Source organism: Bombus pyrosoma, linkage group LG12, assembly GCF_014825855.1.
Source record: "Bombus pyrosoma isolate SC7728 linkage group LG12, ASM1482585v1, whole genome shotgun sequence".
In the NCBI taxonomy this organism is placed as follows: domain Eukaryota; kingdom Metazoa; phylum Arthropoda; class Insecta; order Hymenoptera; family Apidae; genus Bombus; species Bombus pyrosoma.
Genome location: NC_057781.1, coordinates 313,332 through 325,843, shown reverse-complemented (window position 1 = coordinate 325,843; position 12,512 = coordinate 313,332). Strand labels below are relative to the sequence as shown.

At 40.5% G+C, this 12,512-nt stretch overlaps 1 protein-coding gene across 1 annotated transcript in view; it reads right to left on the bottom strand.

Annotated features, from left to right (window-relative positions):
* Positions 1-2,555: 2,555 nt before the first annotated feature.
* Positions 2,556-12,512, bottom strand: part of LOC122573426 (eukaryotic translation initiation factor 5B) — a 29,010-nt gene continuing 19,053 nt past the window's right edge. The window contains exons 15-16 of the mRNA XM_043739773.1: positions 6,020-6,181; positions 2,556-2,867 (exon numbers count right to left, since the gene is read on the bottom strand). Coding sequence (XP_043595708.1) covers positions 2,760-2,867; positions 6,020-6,181 — 270 coding nt within the window. The 3' untranslated portion in view covers positions 2,556-2,759. The remainder of the gene's footprint in view (positions 2,868-6,019; positions 6,182-12,512) is intronic.

The following is a 12,512-nucleotide window of genomic DNA, read 5'->3' as shown; positions in this document are numbered from 1 at the left end:
TTATCGTTAGATAAGTAATCCCCTCTCGTTTGCGCGAGAGCCGATCGAGCGTCTAAAGCCGCAGATCGTAACGCATGGCTGGAAAGCACGAAAGAATGCCATCGGACGGTCGATCTCTGGTGAGTTTCTTCTCTGGAACCCCGTGACACTGTATGCTCCGATAACAAAAACAGGAAGAAGGTTACGCTGATACACTCGAGCGCAAATCGTCCGATCGATCGTTCTTTTCTTGTGAAACTTGTGATCTTTATTTTTATCGCGATAATTCGCTCGATTATTTTATACAAAGTGAATACATATACAAAACACGTGAGGCTCTCGTATATCATTTCCTTTTTTCTTCTTTTAATGTAACATCATTCTACTTTTTTGCTCTTCTATCTTCTTTCTCTTTCTCACGCATACACGCTACCTTTCTCGCTGTCTCTCAGTCACTCATTCATTCGCTATCTTCCTCCGATTCACGTATCTACACCTACTTCCATTTCTGTCTCTCTTCCTTCCCTTCCTCGCACGTGTGTTCTCGACACGACGAAACCGGAAACACGTCGGAGGAAACTGTATGCGAGACACGCTTCTGCTTCCACGAATCGATCGTGAGTACCGACTCACTCAGACGAGTTTACCATTCGTGATAAAATTCATCGTCATAATTAATACCATATTTTGTTTTCCTCTATCCCCATATCAATGTTTTCAATTCACTTTATAGAGAAATTCCACGCATTAAACATTCAATATCATAAATGTTAAAGACATCCGTGAAAGCTTCCGAGAATATATTAGCACTATATCCCTATTGCACAATTACGTTTCAGCAACGCGACTTACACAGCTGAACTGCGGATCTTTAAATTCTAAATTCACATTTTCTCGGACACAACCAAGTAAATCGAACCTAAGCATTACCGTTTCGTGTATCAAATATCATATATATATCTTTTGTCGTATCGTATCCATTCCGTATATCTTTGCATTCTTAAATTTCCTACAAATGCATGAACATCCACAGTTGAAGCTAAGTTAACTAAATTTCCCCCATAATAAACCAAATGTTAGTTAGTGCGAGAGTTAGAAAAGAAGATAGACGCGATTAAATTTCTACATTGCATTCGGCAAATTTTACTAAAATGAACGAGGGATAGAAATGATTATCTCTCGTTGGATTTTTCTTTGAAATTGCCACGGGAAGATGAACGAGCCTCGTAACAAGCCCAAAAAAGACACGGCGCGAATAGAGTGGCTTGTCGCGAGCAAGGAAACCGGAGCGTGTGACGTAGGATTGATCGCAAAAACGGGAGGAATCGTTGCGGTCGAATCGTCGGTGGAAGAGGAGAAAGAGAGAAGACGGAAGTTCCATTTCGTTCGAACAGTCACCGCCTTGTTCGCCTCGCGCAACCGCATGCGAGGTAGTATCGGACGAAACTCGTTCAACTCGTCGACGGCTAATTCAGAGATCTAAGTGACCGGAAACTAGAGAACGCTAAGGACTTTTCTTCAATTTCTTTCGTTTTCGCTTCCTGCTGCATGGTTATCGTCCGAGATCGAATTTAGCGCGAGCACAGGTATATTGTATTTCGTTTCTCAAAGATCATCGACGTAATAAAATTGTTCCAAGGCCCCTCTTGTCTCTCTGCTCTATAAAACCTATCAGAATAATTTAGTTTCGATACATTTACAATCTTCTGGATCCTAGAAATCCTATTCCGTTTCGTTATTTTGTCTTTTTGTGTTTGCCTTTTTTGCCCGTTTCGTTCGGCCATATCGTTCAAAAAATCTCGTTTTCTAATTTCAAAAAATATTTCCAACATTTATGCAGATTTCGTTTCCAACTATTTGCGAGCTATTTTCCTCGGTTACACGCTATCGAACTGCTATCGCGAAATCTAGTTCTGCTTTATGGTAACAGCTCGATTCAGCAGCGATCGGGAGGTTACGTCCGGTTTTGCTAATCGTAAGACACGGTTTTCTAAGACACGATTTGCTAACGATATTCAATTGTACGCATTAAACAATTCAACTATTCGACATGGTTTCTTCTCGTTCTGCGTGTTCTCGTTGAGCCCAGCGTGAGCACGGTGATTAAGTACTGCGGAGTTTTTGGATCGTTTGCCTTTATTGCAAAGCTTTCGAGTAGAAACTGTTGAATCGCGCAGCCTCGTTTCGAACTTGATGACGCGACGTCGTCTCGTACGCGTCACGAAATTGTTATTAAAAATTATTAAAAATAATATTCGACGCTACATGATTAAGTTTCGACTTTTGATTTCATATCCATTGCTGTGTTCAGTGGTACTGTACACAGTTCGTGAAAACATCGATAACAGCGTTTACGTGACACGAAGAAGAACGCGTCACTACATATCGATTAAGCGAATATGTAATTCCGTGCATCAATCTTCTACTCGTCTCGGAAAACTTCTAATCAAAAGAAACGTTGATTCCGCGTGACTTCTAGCTTGAGCGATTTTTAACATTATTTCTCAAAACAGGGATCACGTGCAATGAAACCTGAAGAACGTTTCAAGGGATCACAGAATGAAGCAAGGCGTGCGTCGATTATTTGCGTATATCAAGTACAACGACAGAAAGATCAGAAAATTCGACGTATATATTACAATTCGGGAGAACGATCGACAACGATCAGAAACGAATCCAAGATGGTCTGTGTGCTCGTTGATCGCAGCCCTCGCTCCTACATTTGTCAACCCATAAAACCATCGATGGAGCTTCAATGTTTCCACCCAGTCCAGTATGTCCTAGAGTATCTGGAAGAGCTTTTTCAGTTCTACCATCAGTTGCCAATCAGTTTTCACCAGATCGTCCCTGAAGTATTCCTTACAGGCGTCTATGCTTTGCCTGCTTATCTGTAACATAAACGACGAGAAACTTTGTTAATGAAAATCAAATTTGAATTGAATTCGTTTAAAAATAACGGCGACGATCACGTCGTAAGAACGTATTACGGAAAATAAAAAAACAGTATACCTAAAATACACTCTGTATATACACGAGTTTCTTGGAAATCAAGCCGATCAACTAGTTTATGTAAGAACATACATTGTCCGAATTAATTAATATACAATTTCTCGAAAAGCAAGCAACTTGAATTTATTTATCATAGATTACAGTAAATCAATAGTTATATAAATACAAATGGCAAATTCCAAGACGAGTTTTACAGAAAGACATTTGTAATATCGTCAGATTTTCCAACTTTAAAACGTAGTCGATCAGTGTGGTTTCTGAGCTAACACACATATAATGACTGAATCGGAGCCAGCTCCGCTTTTCAATAACTCGATTAAACGAACCAAAGACAATCCAAGATCAATCAAAATCAAATCACATTTTCAAACGTGATATAATTTTGTGTAGTCGACCAATATTCCTAACGATAAATTTTAGCATCGTTGAATATAAAACCTATACCTTTCTTTCAACACTATCGACAAATACAATTAAAATATCAGAGCTGGCACGTTATTGATGCAAACCCTTGAATCGTCGTCGGGGCAAACTGCAAGTAGAAAGACTTAAAGCGTTTTAAATGCTGCTCCTCGTCAAGGAATAATTTCCTTGAATCGGTTTTCGCGAGGACAGGCGCATGCTCGCGCACACAGTCCATTCACTAACGTAACGCTTTACAACTGTTTCCGCCCCCACTCCCGGCCGGAAGTCCCGTTTCATTCATGGATCGGTCACAATGGTGGTTTTACGCGGCTATTGAGGACGCCTGCCTCCCGCCACGCCCCTGCTACTTCTCCCCCACCATCTCATTCTCACTCCCTCCCTCTCCTTTCATTCCTTTACCTTTCTTTCCCTTTTCCCTTCCCCTCGCTCGCGCACACGCTCTCTCTCTCTCTCTCTCTCGTTCTTTCGTTTTTTAGTTCTCTCTCGTACGCGCGCACACGCATACACCACGCACAAATCTCCCACCGTACAATTCTTTGCCTCTCTTTCTCCATACCGTTTCCATTTTATAGCCTCGTCTCCGTTGCTTCGTTCCCTTGTCCTCTCACGGCCCTTTGTCACTAACCGAGCAACGTTGTACGAACAGCAAAAGGGTCCTCTCCTCGTGAAACCTTTGCACACGTTTTTCTATACATCCAGATAATTTTTCCAGCATTTTCGATATCTTGGCATGTACCCACGAGGACACGTTGCAACCTAAAGCGGTCCATACCTAACTTTGGTTCGTGTTTCCTCTCCTATTCTCACTTCTCCCATCAGTTTAATCACAGGTTGATTTTATCGACTTTTGATTATTGAGTCTCGATGATTTTACTCTGTATGATTCGGTACGGTGTATTTTTAAAGTTATGGTTGAACAGAAATTATGGTGTAGAATTTTAGACGTCAAAGAGATGAAACGAAGGAGGGGAAGGCGAAAATTCTATTGTTGCCAGGGAACGAGCAAAATCGTCGCTTGACAAATCATCGTGGGAACAAGGTGATTCCGGGGAATCGATTCTACGAAGCAAACGGTAACGACGACTTCCGCTCGCCTTGGTAGCACACAGAGATGCCGAAGCCAGACGGGCTGTGCACATATAAGTGCTCACATGGCTGTTGAGTACGCGTGCACAACCGGAAAGCGTGGATAAAGCTAGAGGAAACTGAGTTGACGCTATTGAACACGGAATTCGTGCTATGCTTCTATGATAAAGCAAATTTCTAGATTTAGATAAAAGAATAATATGAAAACCACTAAACCACAGAAGTTTATGTATTTATTGAAAAGTTACGGAAATATATCTATTGTACTGTAACATAAATTCATCTTGTTTTTATGCATACATATATTATAATAAATATAAAAATAAGACGAATTTCGTGCGAATTATATATTTTGGATATTTTACAATTAATATATTATGTGCATTCTATGTATCTTTGAACCATTAAATTTCCCATGAATGCACGAAGATCCACGTATGATCCACGTCTCGGAAGCCAAAACGATCAATTCCATTTTATACGAAGCTCTCAATTTCATTAAGTTCATTTACACAATTAATATCAAACATTTCAAGGAAAAGAAAGAACTTATTTTCATGAATTTATTCATCACAGAGGAACAGTACAAACTGTTTATAATTATTACTTTTCCTTACATTTCAATTTATGGGGTTGATCGGTATAGCTTCTGGCCCATGTTATCAATTAAGTGAAATTTATGGGAGCTAAACACGCGTGTCGAGCACACGATATTCGCTTCCATTAAAGTATAGGGCCGATAGATTCGCAGTTGATATCCAAAGCGGAAGACGGAAAAGAAAGAGGCGAGGTGAGGGGAAGGAGGAAAGAGTGGAAGTTCTGCGAAGGCCGGAAGTCGATGGTGGACGCCTGATCGCTACCGGATGTGCATCTTCCTTTTTCGACCAAAGTCTTGCATACTAATAAGGATCGTTTCCGTCTCGCTCGCTTCTGATTTCGATGAAATTGCAAAGCTATGCGAATCGGCTCGGCGCACGAGGAAAAAAGCGAAACGTATACACTCGGTTCTATAGCGGAATTTCATCAACGGCCAAGACCACCTGTCGATCAAATTCTTTCGAAGCAGCTGCTTCACGAAACTCTGAAACGTTCGCCTTGTAATCGTTCCTCCTTTCCTCGTAATCCCGCACATAAACCTCGTGTGCTTGCACCGCATTTTGCACGGTTTAAACGTACGGCGCTTCATTATTTCAGAGGCTATCAAACTCGCTAAGCGCTAACTCGCTTTCAAAGAGAAAATTCGAACCACGGAATTACGTTCTTCTTCTTCGTGATAACGATCATTGATAACGAAATTGTGCCGACATTTTTTTAAAGTATGTACCCTCTTGTTATACGTTCCAGAATGGATGGTACGTAAGATCAACGAAACCAAGATCATAACCATCGATGGTGGATACGGAATAATGTTTCCTGAATTAAGCAATTGTCCGTAATGTTCACGATAATATCCCGTAAATCGTCCATCCAATGTTACTGAACTCGCTCCCGTGGATGAATTATAAGATCAAATGCCTACCTTGCTCACAACGAAGTCTTTCTCGTCGAAATGACGGCCGAACATTTTCGGCGCCTCGCCAGGTATTGGCTCGATTTTCACGCAGACTTCCTGACCTTTCCTCGCAGATTCCACGGGTTTATGGTTGTACTCTATGCTCGTAACCATACCCAATTCGACGAACTGCAAAGTCAAACATAGGCATTATGGCATAAATATTTTAAATCTATCAGTTATATTTTTACTAGTTATCTTACAATTATCCTATAAATATAATTTATATTGCCTATAAAAATTATTTACATATGTCCTTATTGTCTAATGAAATTTCTAACGATTTTTTATCAGGTTCTACATCTCACTTTCATAGTCCTATGAAAGTACTAATAAATGATACGAAATTTAATGATATTTGCAGCTAATTAATTAGCGTGTTAATGCTATGATGAATAAAATAACCTGCAAAATACTTTCCGTAGCCACCAAATATTCCCTCGCGAGCGCTGTGCGTTATCCATTCTCTAATTTCGAACGTTCTATGTAAATAACCGCCGAGATGCCATCCAAGCGCGACACGGGTTAGGAACACTTCATAAAGATTTCGAAAAACACGGGGAATTTTTCGCATACACACAGCTCCATACGCAGGCTGTTTCGCAGCTTGTATCGCAGCTTCTGTCGCCGTGTCTTTTTTCCATCCTCGATCGGCGTGTGTCTCTTTGCGTGGGTATAGCTCCGCCTATGCATTCCTTTCTACGACCGGAAGTCGAGAGAAAACCGAGTACCTGAGCATTGCGCGCCGTCAGGGCCGACTCGGACGTAGGTACGTTTTCGTCGTGAATACCGGCGAGAATCGGTGGACCGAGTAGGCAGATACGCGGATACGTAGGTTGCTGGATCCTGTGGGCCGTCGTACACGCGGTGATCTTCGAATTTTTCACAGAATTTTGTCCCATTTGTGGCCACAGAATTATGTGTGGGGAAAAATAATCGTAAAGGAGAAGTGCGCCTAATTTGTTGAAGAAACAATCGAGGAAGGTTCATCGGAGACAATAACGAATTTCAATGGGAACTTGTAGTATATTGGGATTTAAGAGCACCCTATAGAATAGCGTATAGTGGCAAGAAAGCTCGAGCACATCGTTCGGAATTGCGTTATTGCCGTAACACACCTGCAGCTGCAAGAGCGCCAAGTGGGCGATAAACCCGGACGCAACTTCGCTTGGGGACACGCGCAGATTGCCGCTTATCCTTTTCAAAGAATTGCCTATAATTACGTCTAATTAACCGTTGCCTTCTTCGAGAACTCGCCAATCTATTCAAACCTTTCACGATGAGGCTATATGTATAATAACATTGGTACACCTATTGAAAGAATGTTTACTCTTATCGTTTCAATTTTATTACGGAACATCTATAGAAAGGTAAAGTTATTTCTTATTATATCAATAATAAGAACCAAAAGGAAAAGCTTATAAAAGATTTAAGAACTTACTTTAGAAATTTAGAAAGATGATGTGAGAAAAGCGACTCATTGTGAATCGTCTATAGCAAGATAATGTTATTTCCTGTTACATCAATAAGGACCAGAGGGAAGAACTTGTGGGAGATTCGAGGAATTAAAGCAGGAATTTAAAAAATGATGATTGAAGAGGAAAGGGCCGAGATCGAAGCGAGATCGAAGGCAGCAGAAGCACGGTATCAATCGATGGACAATGACCGGTGCAATATACTCGGTCTTGTATTTCGAAACCCACACCGAAAGAGCAATATGCCCACATACACGCTCGTAGTCAGCTCGAATCGAATCACGAGGCTCGTTCTTTGTCGCCTTGGTGTGCTCTTTTCTTGTTGTCTCCCATATTCTTCCCGTTTCTCCATTCCTGGTTATTTTTATGGTGTTGCGCGATCGTCCAATTTTCGACACTCTTCGTGTCCTATCGCACGCATTACCATATATATGTAATCGCAAGCGTGTATTCCCAGAATTGTTGTTACAATTGTTGGAAAACTTTAATAATAATTTCTAGCAAAAGCTCTAATAATAAAGTCAGTTTTTCTTTGTTTAGTATTTTACATTATAAGTTACATTATAAGCACATTTCGGTTGGTTGCTTAAGTATGAGTCCAGCTAAGGTAACGTTCCTAGAAACTTTTAGAATAGTTATACAGCTGTAAAATATTGAATATTATATTATAACGATATTAAAGGACATTATAAGGTGCTGAAAAAGTCGACTGTGGTAAATAGACGAATATTTATGCGGTTGGCTATACGATGCAAATAAGGCAGGCTTATGATAAAATAGTTAGGCTGTAGGGTACGAATAAAAGAGACACGTAACAAAATAACTAGGCTATACGACGCGAACGAAATAGACTTACAATAAAATAAGTAGAAAGTAAAAGCAGTGAAGTTCAATATATATTAAATATCAGCCAGTATCTTAATAGTGATAGCCGACAGTATACTACGTGTCTTTCGATGCTTTGTTTTTCGCGGTACAAGAGTGGCGTGTTAATTCGCGCGATACCGCTGTGCGCTCCGTTAGCAATGCGACTGGAAGTAAACAGGTTTGGCCAATTGTTTTTTCGAATTCGAGTGGGAAAATTGCAGCGCGTCTCGTTCCGTGCAGAAGGGAGAAAGAAGATGGGAACGCGTTTGGCGAGAATTCGCGACGTCTTCCTCGTCTTCGCGTGGGTTACCACGGATCTTTTTTCTTCTTGAGCGTTTCAGCCTCGGGACACGTGGGAAGCCAACCATGGGAAAAACAAGAATTTTATTTGAAAGAATTTATTTTCTTCTTAGCCCGAACTGGAATTTAATTTAGTATGTTAACAACGCCATATTTTAAAAGCGAACTATTTCACCCATTCGTTTAACATCCCACGTCGTTGTCTTCTTTTTTCTCTCTCTCTTTTTATTCGCACTTTACTCGCCTCGTTCGTTATCTCTATGCCACACGATTGTGTATCGCCAGACGATACGCGGATATCAGATACTTGGTACCGAAAGGCGCAACTAATTAAATACCAACGTTTGTCGCTCGATCTATCCGGTGATTAGCGTCACTCTAATCTTCCCGTCCGGAAACAAGCACTCGCGACCGACTTCGAAATATTTGCCTTCCGATCTAATTAGTCTCTTACGACACCCAAGAAATTACTGTAACACCCATGGAAACTGGTAGACGTTACAGCGCCGATTTACAAACTTTCATCGTTTCATTTTTTTTCGACTAAACGTTTAAAATGTAAACAATCGCTCAAAGCTATGGTTATAGAGTATGCGCGTTTTAATGAACTGTCGTTCTGAGGAATGAAACATCTGAAGATCGAAATGCATGCGCTCATAAGAATCTATATACGTTTGATTTCTCCAGCGTATTCGTCGAAATGACATCTCGTCAGAACAACAACAGAACAGGCATTCGTTATAATCATGGCTAATACGTATTTATCATGCATCATATTTATTTACGTATCACCCGGTCGGTAATTAGTAATCACATTGCGTATCGGACTCGGGCACATATATCTCTGGCAGGCAGGATTATTTTTGCTTTCATTCAACCTCGTTCCTTTCTCGTCGGCGTGCGTACACAGTCAAGTTCTCGCAGCCTGATTCCCTTGTTTACGGTCGCCAAGAAACGTGCCGTGGCACGACATGACGCGGTCCCGGCCCGTGGACACCCGATTCGAAAGCCGGCCATTCTGAATGAGTCTAAGTTTAGTAAACCGACTAACGAGGCCAACGTGGCAGCCGATGTACTCAAAGAACGTGTATCGCAGGCCAACTGTGAGCGCGTGATACAGAGTAGCCAGAAGCGTGAATCGTCCGACTGACATCACACGAGCCAAGCGCGCTCTCGCACCGCAGGAGAAACCACGGAAATTTATGTTGAGCTAACAGCGCAGATTTAACAGTAATTACCGGCCATCTTTCTCTCCTGGCAACAGACCTTACTTACATCGTCCTGGAACGGACACGCGATTAACCTCGATGCCATCATCTCCGATAATTGCCAGTTCTATCCGAACAACTTATCTCTATCTGATTGATATGATCGATTACCCAGAACAAAAAACTGATTACCTACGTCAGCCGAAGTTGCACGAGCTTCATTAACTCTATAAAACAAGCGCGTCCTTTCGAAACATCATTGCAAAGTTATTTCCCCTTTTCCAGCGTTTCTAACTGTCTTCGTCTAGGCTTTGCGATTTTCTTTGATAAATGAGAAAACGGTGTTTGGTAAAAAGTATAAACAGATTGTAATGAGGTGTCTGTATGATGATGTCTATATAGCAGCGCGTGAAAGAATTCGATTACCTGTAGAAATCTGGCTGCTCACGTGCTATTGTAAGTTTATGTTCGTACATAAATGTCTAAAATTTCCATACGCAGCTTCAGATTGATTTCAAATTTTAGCGATATAGTCGTGACAATTGTGTTTCCTTACGGTATTAATGAAATTTCAAAATATTTTATATAACACGTAGGAAAGCTTCCGCTGTATAGATATGTATATGAGCTTCTCAGAAACCAAACTAATTAACTCCACCTTTACATAATAGGATTCACAGATACATAATTAATATTCATTTGAAAGAGAATAGGCTTTATTTCTCACAACAAGATAGTATAATCACAAGCTTCACAATAAATTTAGAAAAATATTGTGACTTTTCATTGCGTTTCGATTAATACGTTTGATCAGTATGGCTTTTGAATGATCCATATATCGCAAATAGAGGATTAAGATGAAACAAGGAAACGTATCGATCATGCGATTGCCGTTTTGGCTTATTTTCCGAATCCCACATTTAATAACAGAAGTGCAAGAATAACATCGCAATCTATATTATATATTCATATAACGCTTAAAAAAACAGGACGCAAATACGAGAGCCACCTGTATTGTAATCCCTAGCTCCGTCTCGATCAAACTCTGAATATTTACCTTACGATTGATAAAGCTACGAATAGAAAACAATATGATGTTCGAATCGTCAATGAAACGATTGTTTATAGAGGAGTTCTAATTTTTACGTTTCCTTCGTTCAAGATGGGTTTCCGTGAAAGACAGACAAAAGAAAGACGAGGAGAGGTGGAAAAGGGAAAGAGAAGGTAAGAGGGACAGAGGGTAAAGGAAAAGCGAAGCGAAACGAGACGAGAAGAGGATCGGTGTTGGCATACTCGGGAGCAGACACAGCGCAGCGAGTGAACGCGTGAGACGGGAACCGGAAGTCTATTTTCGTGAGCCGCACTGATTTAGAAAGCTTTATAGTTTGTATGAACCTCAACGGCTAACAGCCAACCGCCGTCGTTGGTGTGGCTCGCTGCTTTAAGTGCATGCACAAAATGAGATTTGTGCGACATTCTTTCTCCCTCGCTCTCTCTCTTTCGAGACCTATACTACTATAAATATTAGGGAATATTGGCTCGTTTAGAAAGTAACGAAAGAATTTTTTTTTTTTAATTTGGGTCGTATGTTCTCTCGATAAAAAACCGTTAATTAATCAATCCTATTTTGAACCAAGAGTAACATGTGTTCGAACTTAATATTTTAATATTTGGTAAAAATTCACGATAACTACTCGATAACGATACATACCTGAAAAAGGATTTCTTTAATTCTATCAAATACAATGTAGAAGATATGCACTATTGGGAACGCTATGAACTTTCTAAATTTGAAACTTTCAAATGCAACATAACATTTTCAAGTCGTGTACTATGTATTCCACTATCAATAAAAAAATCTCGCAATATATATTAAAGAATGTAATACGCATCGGAAGCAACCATTCGACGTTATCGCATTTCCTACGGTTATATTGTCAGGAAACATGAACGAGTTTTGTCAATATCTCAATGAATGGCTAATCAGTTGCGTACATCGGCCACGTGTACGATATACCTTTGATCTATCGGCTACTTAACGAGTCGGACGGATGCGTCGATGAATGAAATCCCCACTACCAGCGGCGATGTCCTTCCTTCGTTCGCAACCAACATCATTGAATGAACAACTGTTTCTGAAAACCTTGCTGATATCTACTCTTTGCGCTTCGTATTTGATAGTCTATCTGATAGCTTATGTCACTAAATTCTATCCTGTCTCTTACACGCTGCGAGAACATGAGAATAAATCAATTAACAACACGTTAAAAACTTTTCCTAAGCAACAAGACCGGAGAATCAGGTTTGCTGGTCGATATATCGATTCGAGCCCAAAGCGTTCACACCCCCTGTTTCTCTGGTGTCACGTGTTTTTGCATTTGCTCGTTTTTTTGTACATAGATACATTCAATTAGAGATTCCTCTAAATAGGGAAAAATACGTAAGTGGTGGGCAAGTGACATTTAAATTCGATACGTCAAGAAGGAATCCAGACCTGAAAGTAGAACGATATGCATATTCTGTTCCGAGCGAGGAACTCGCAAGATTCGCTCTGTTTCGTCGACGATGCGATTATCGTTCGTATTCGTCGTTAACAAAATTAATCGCGAG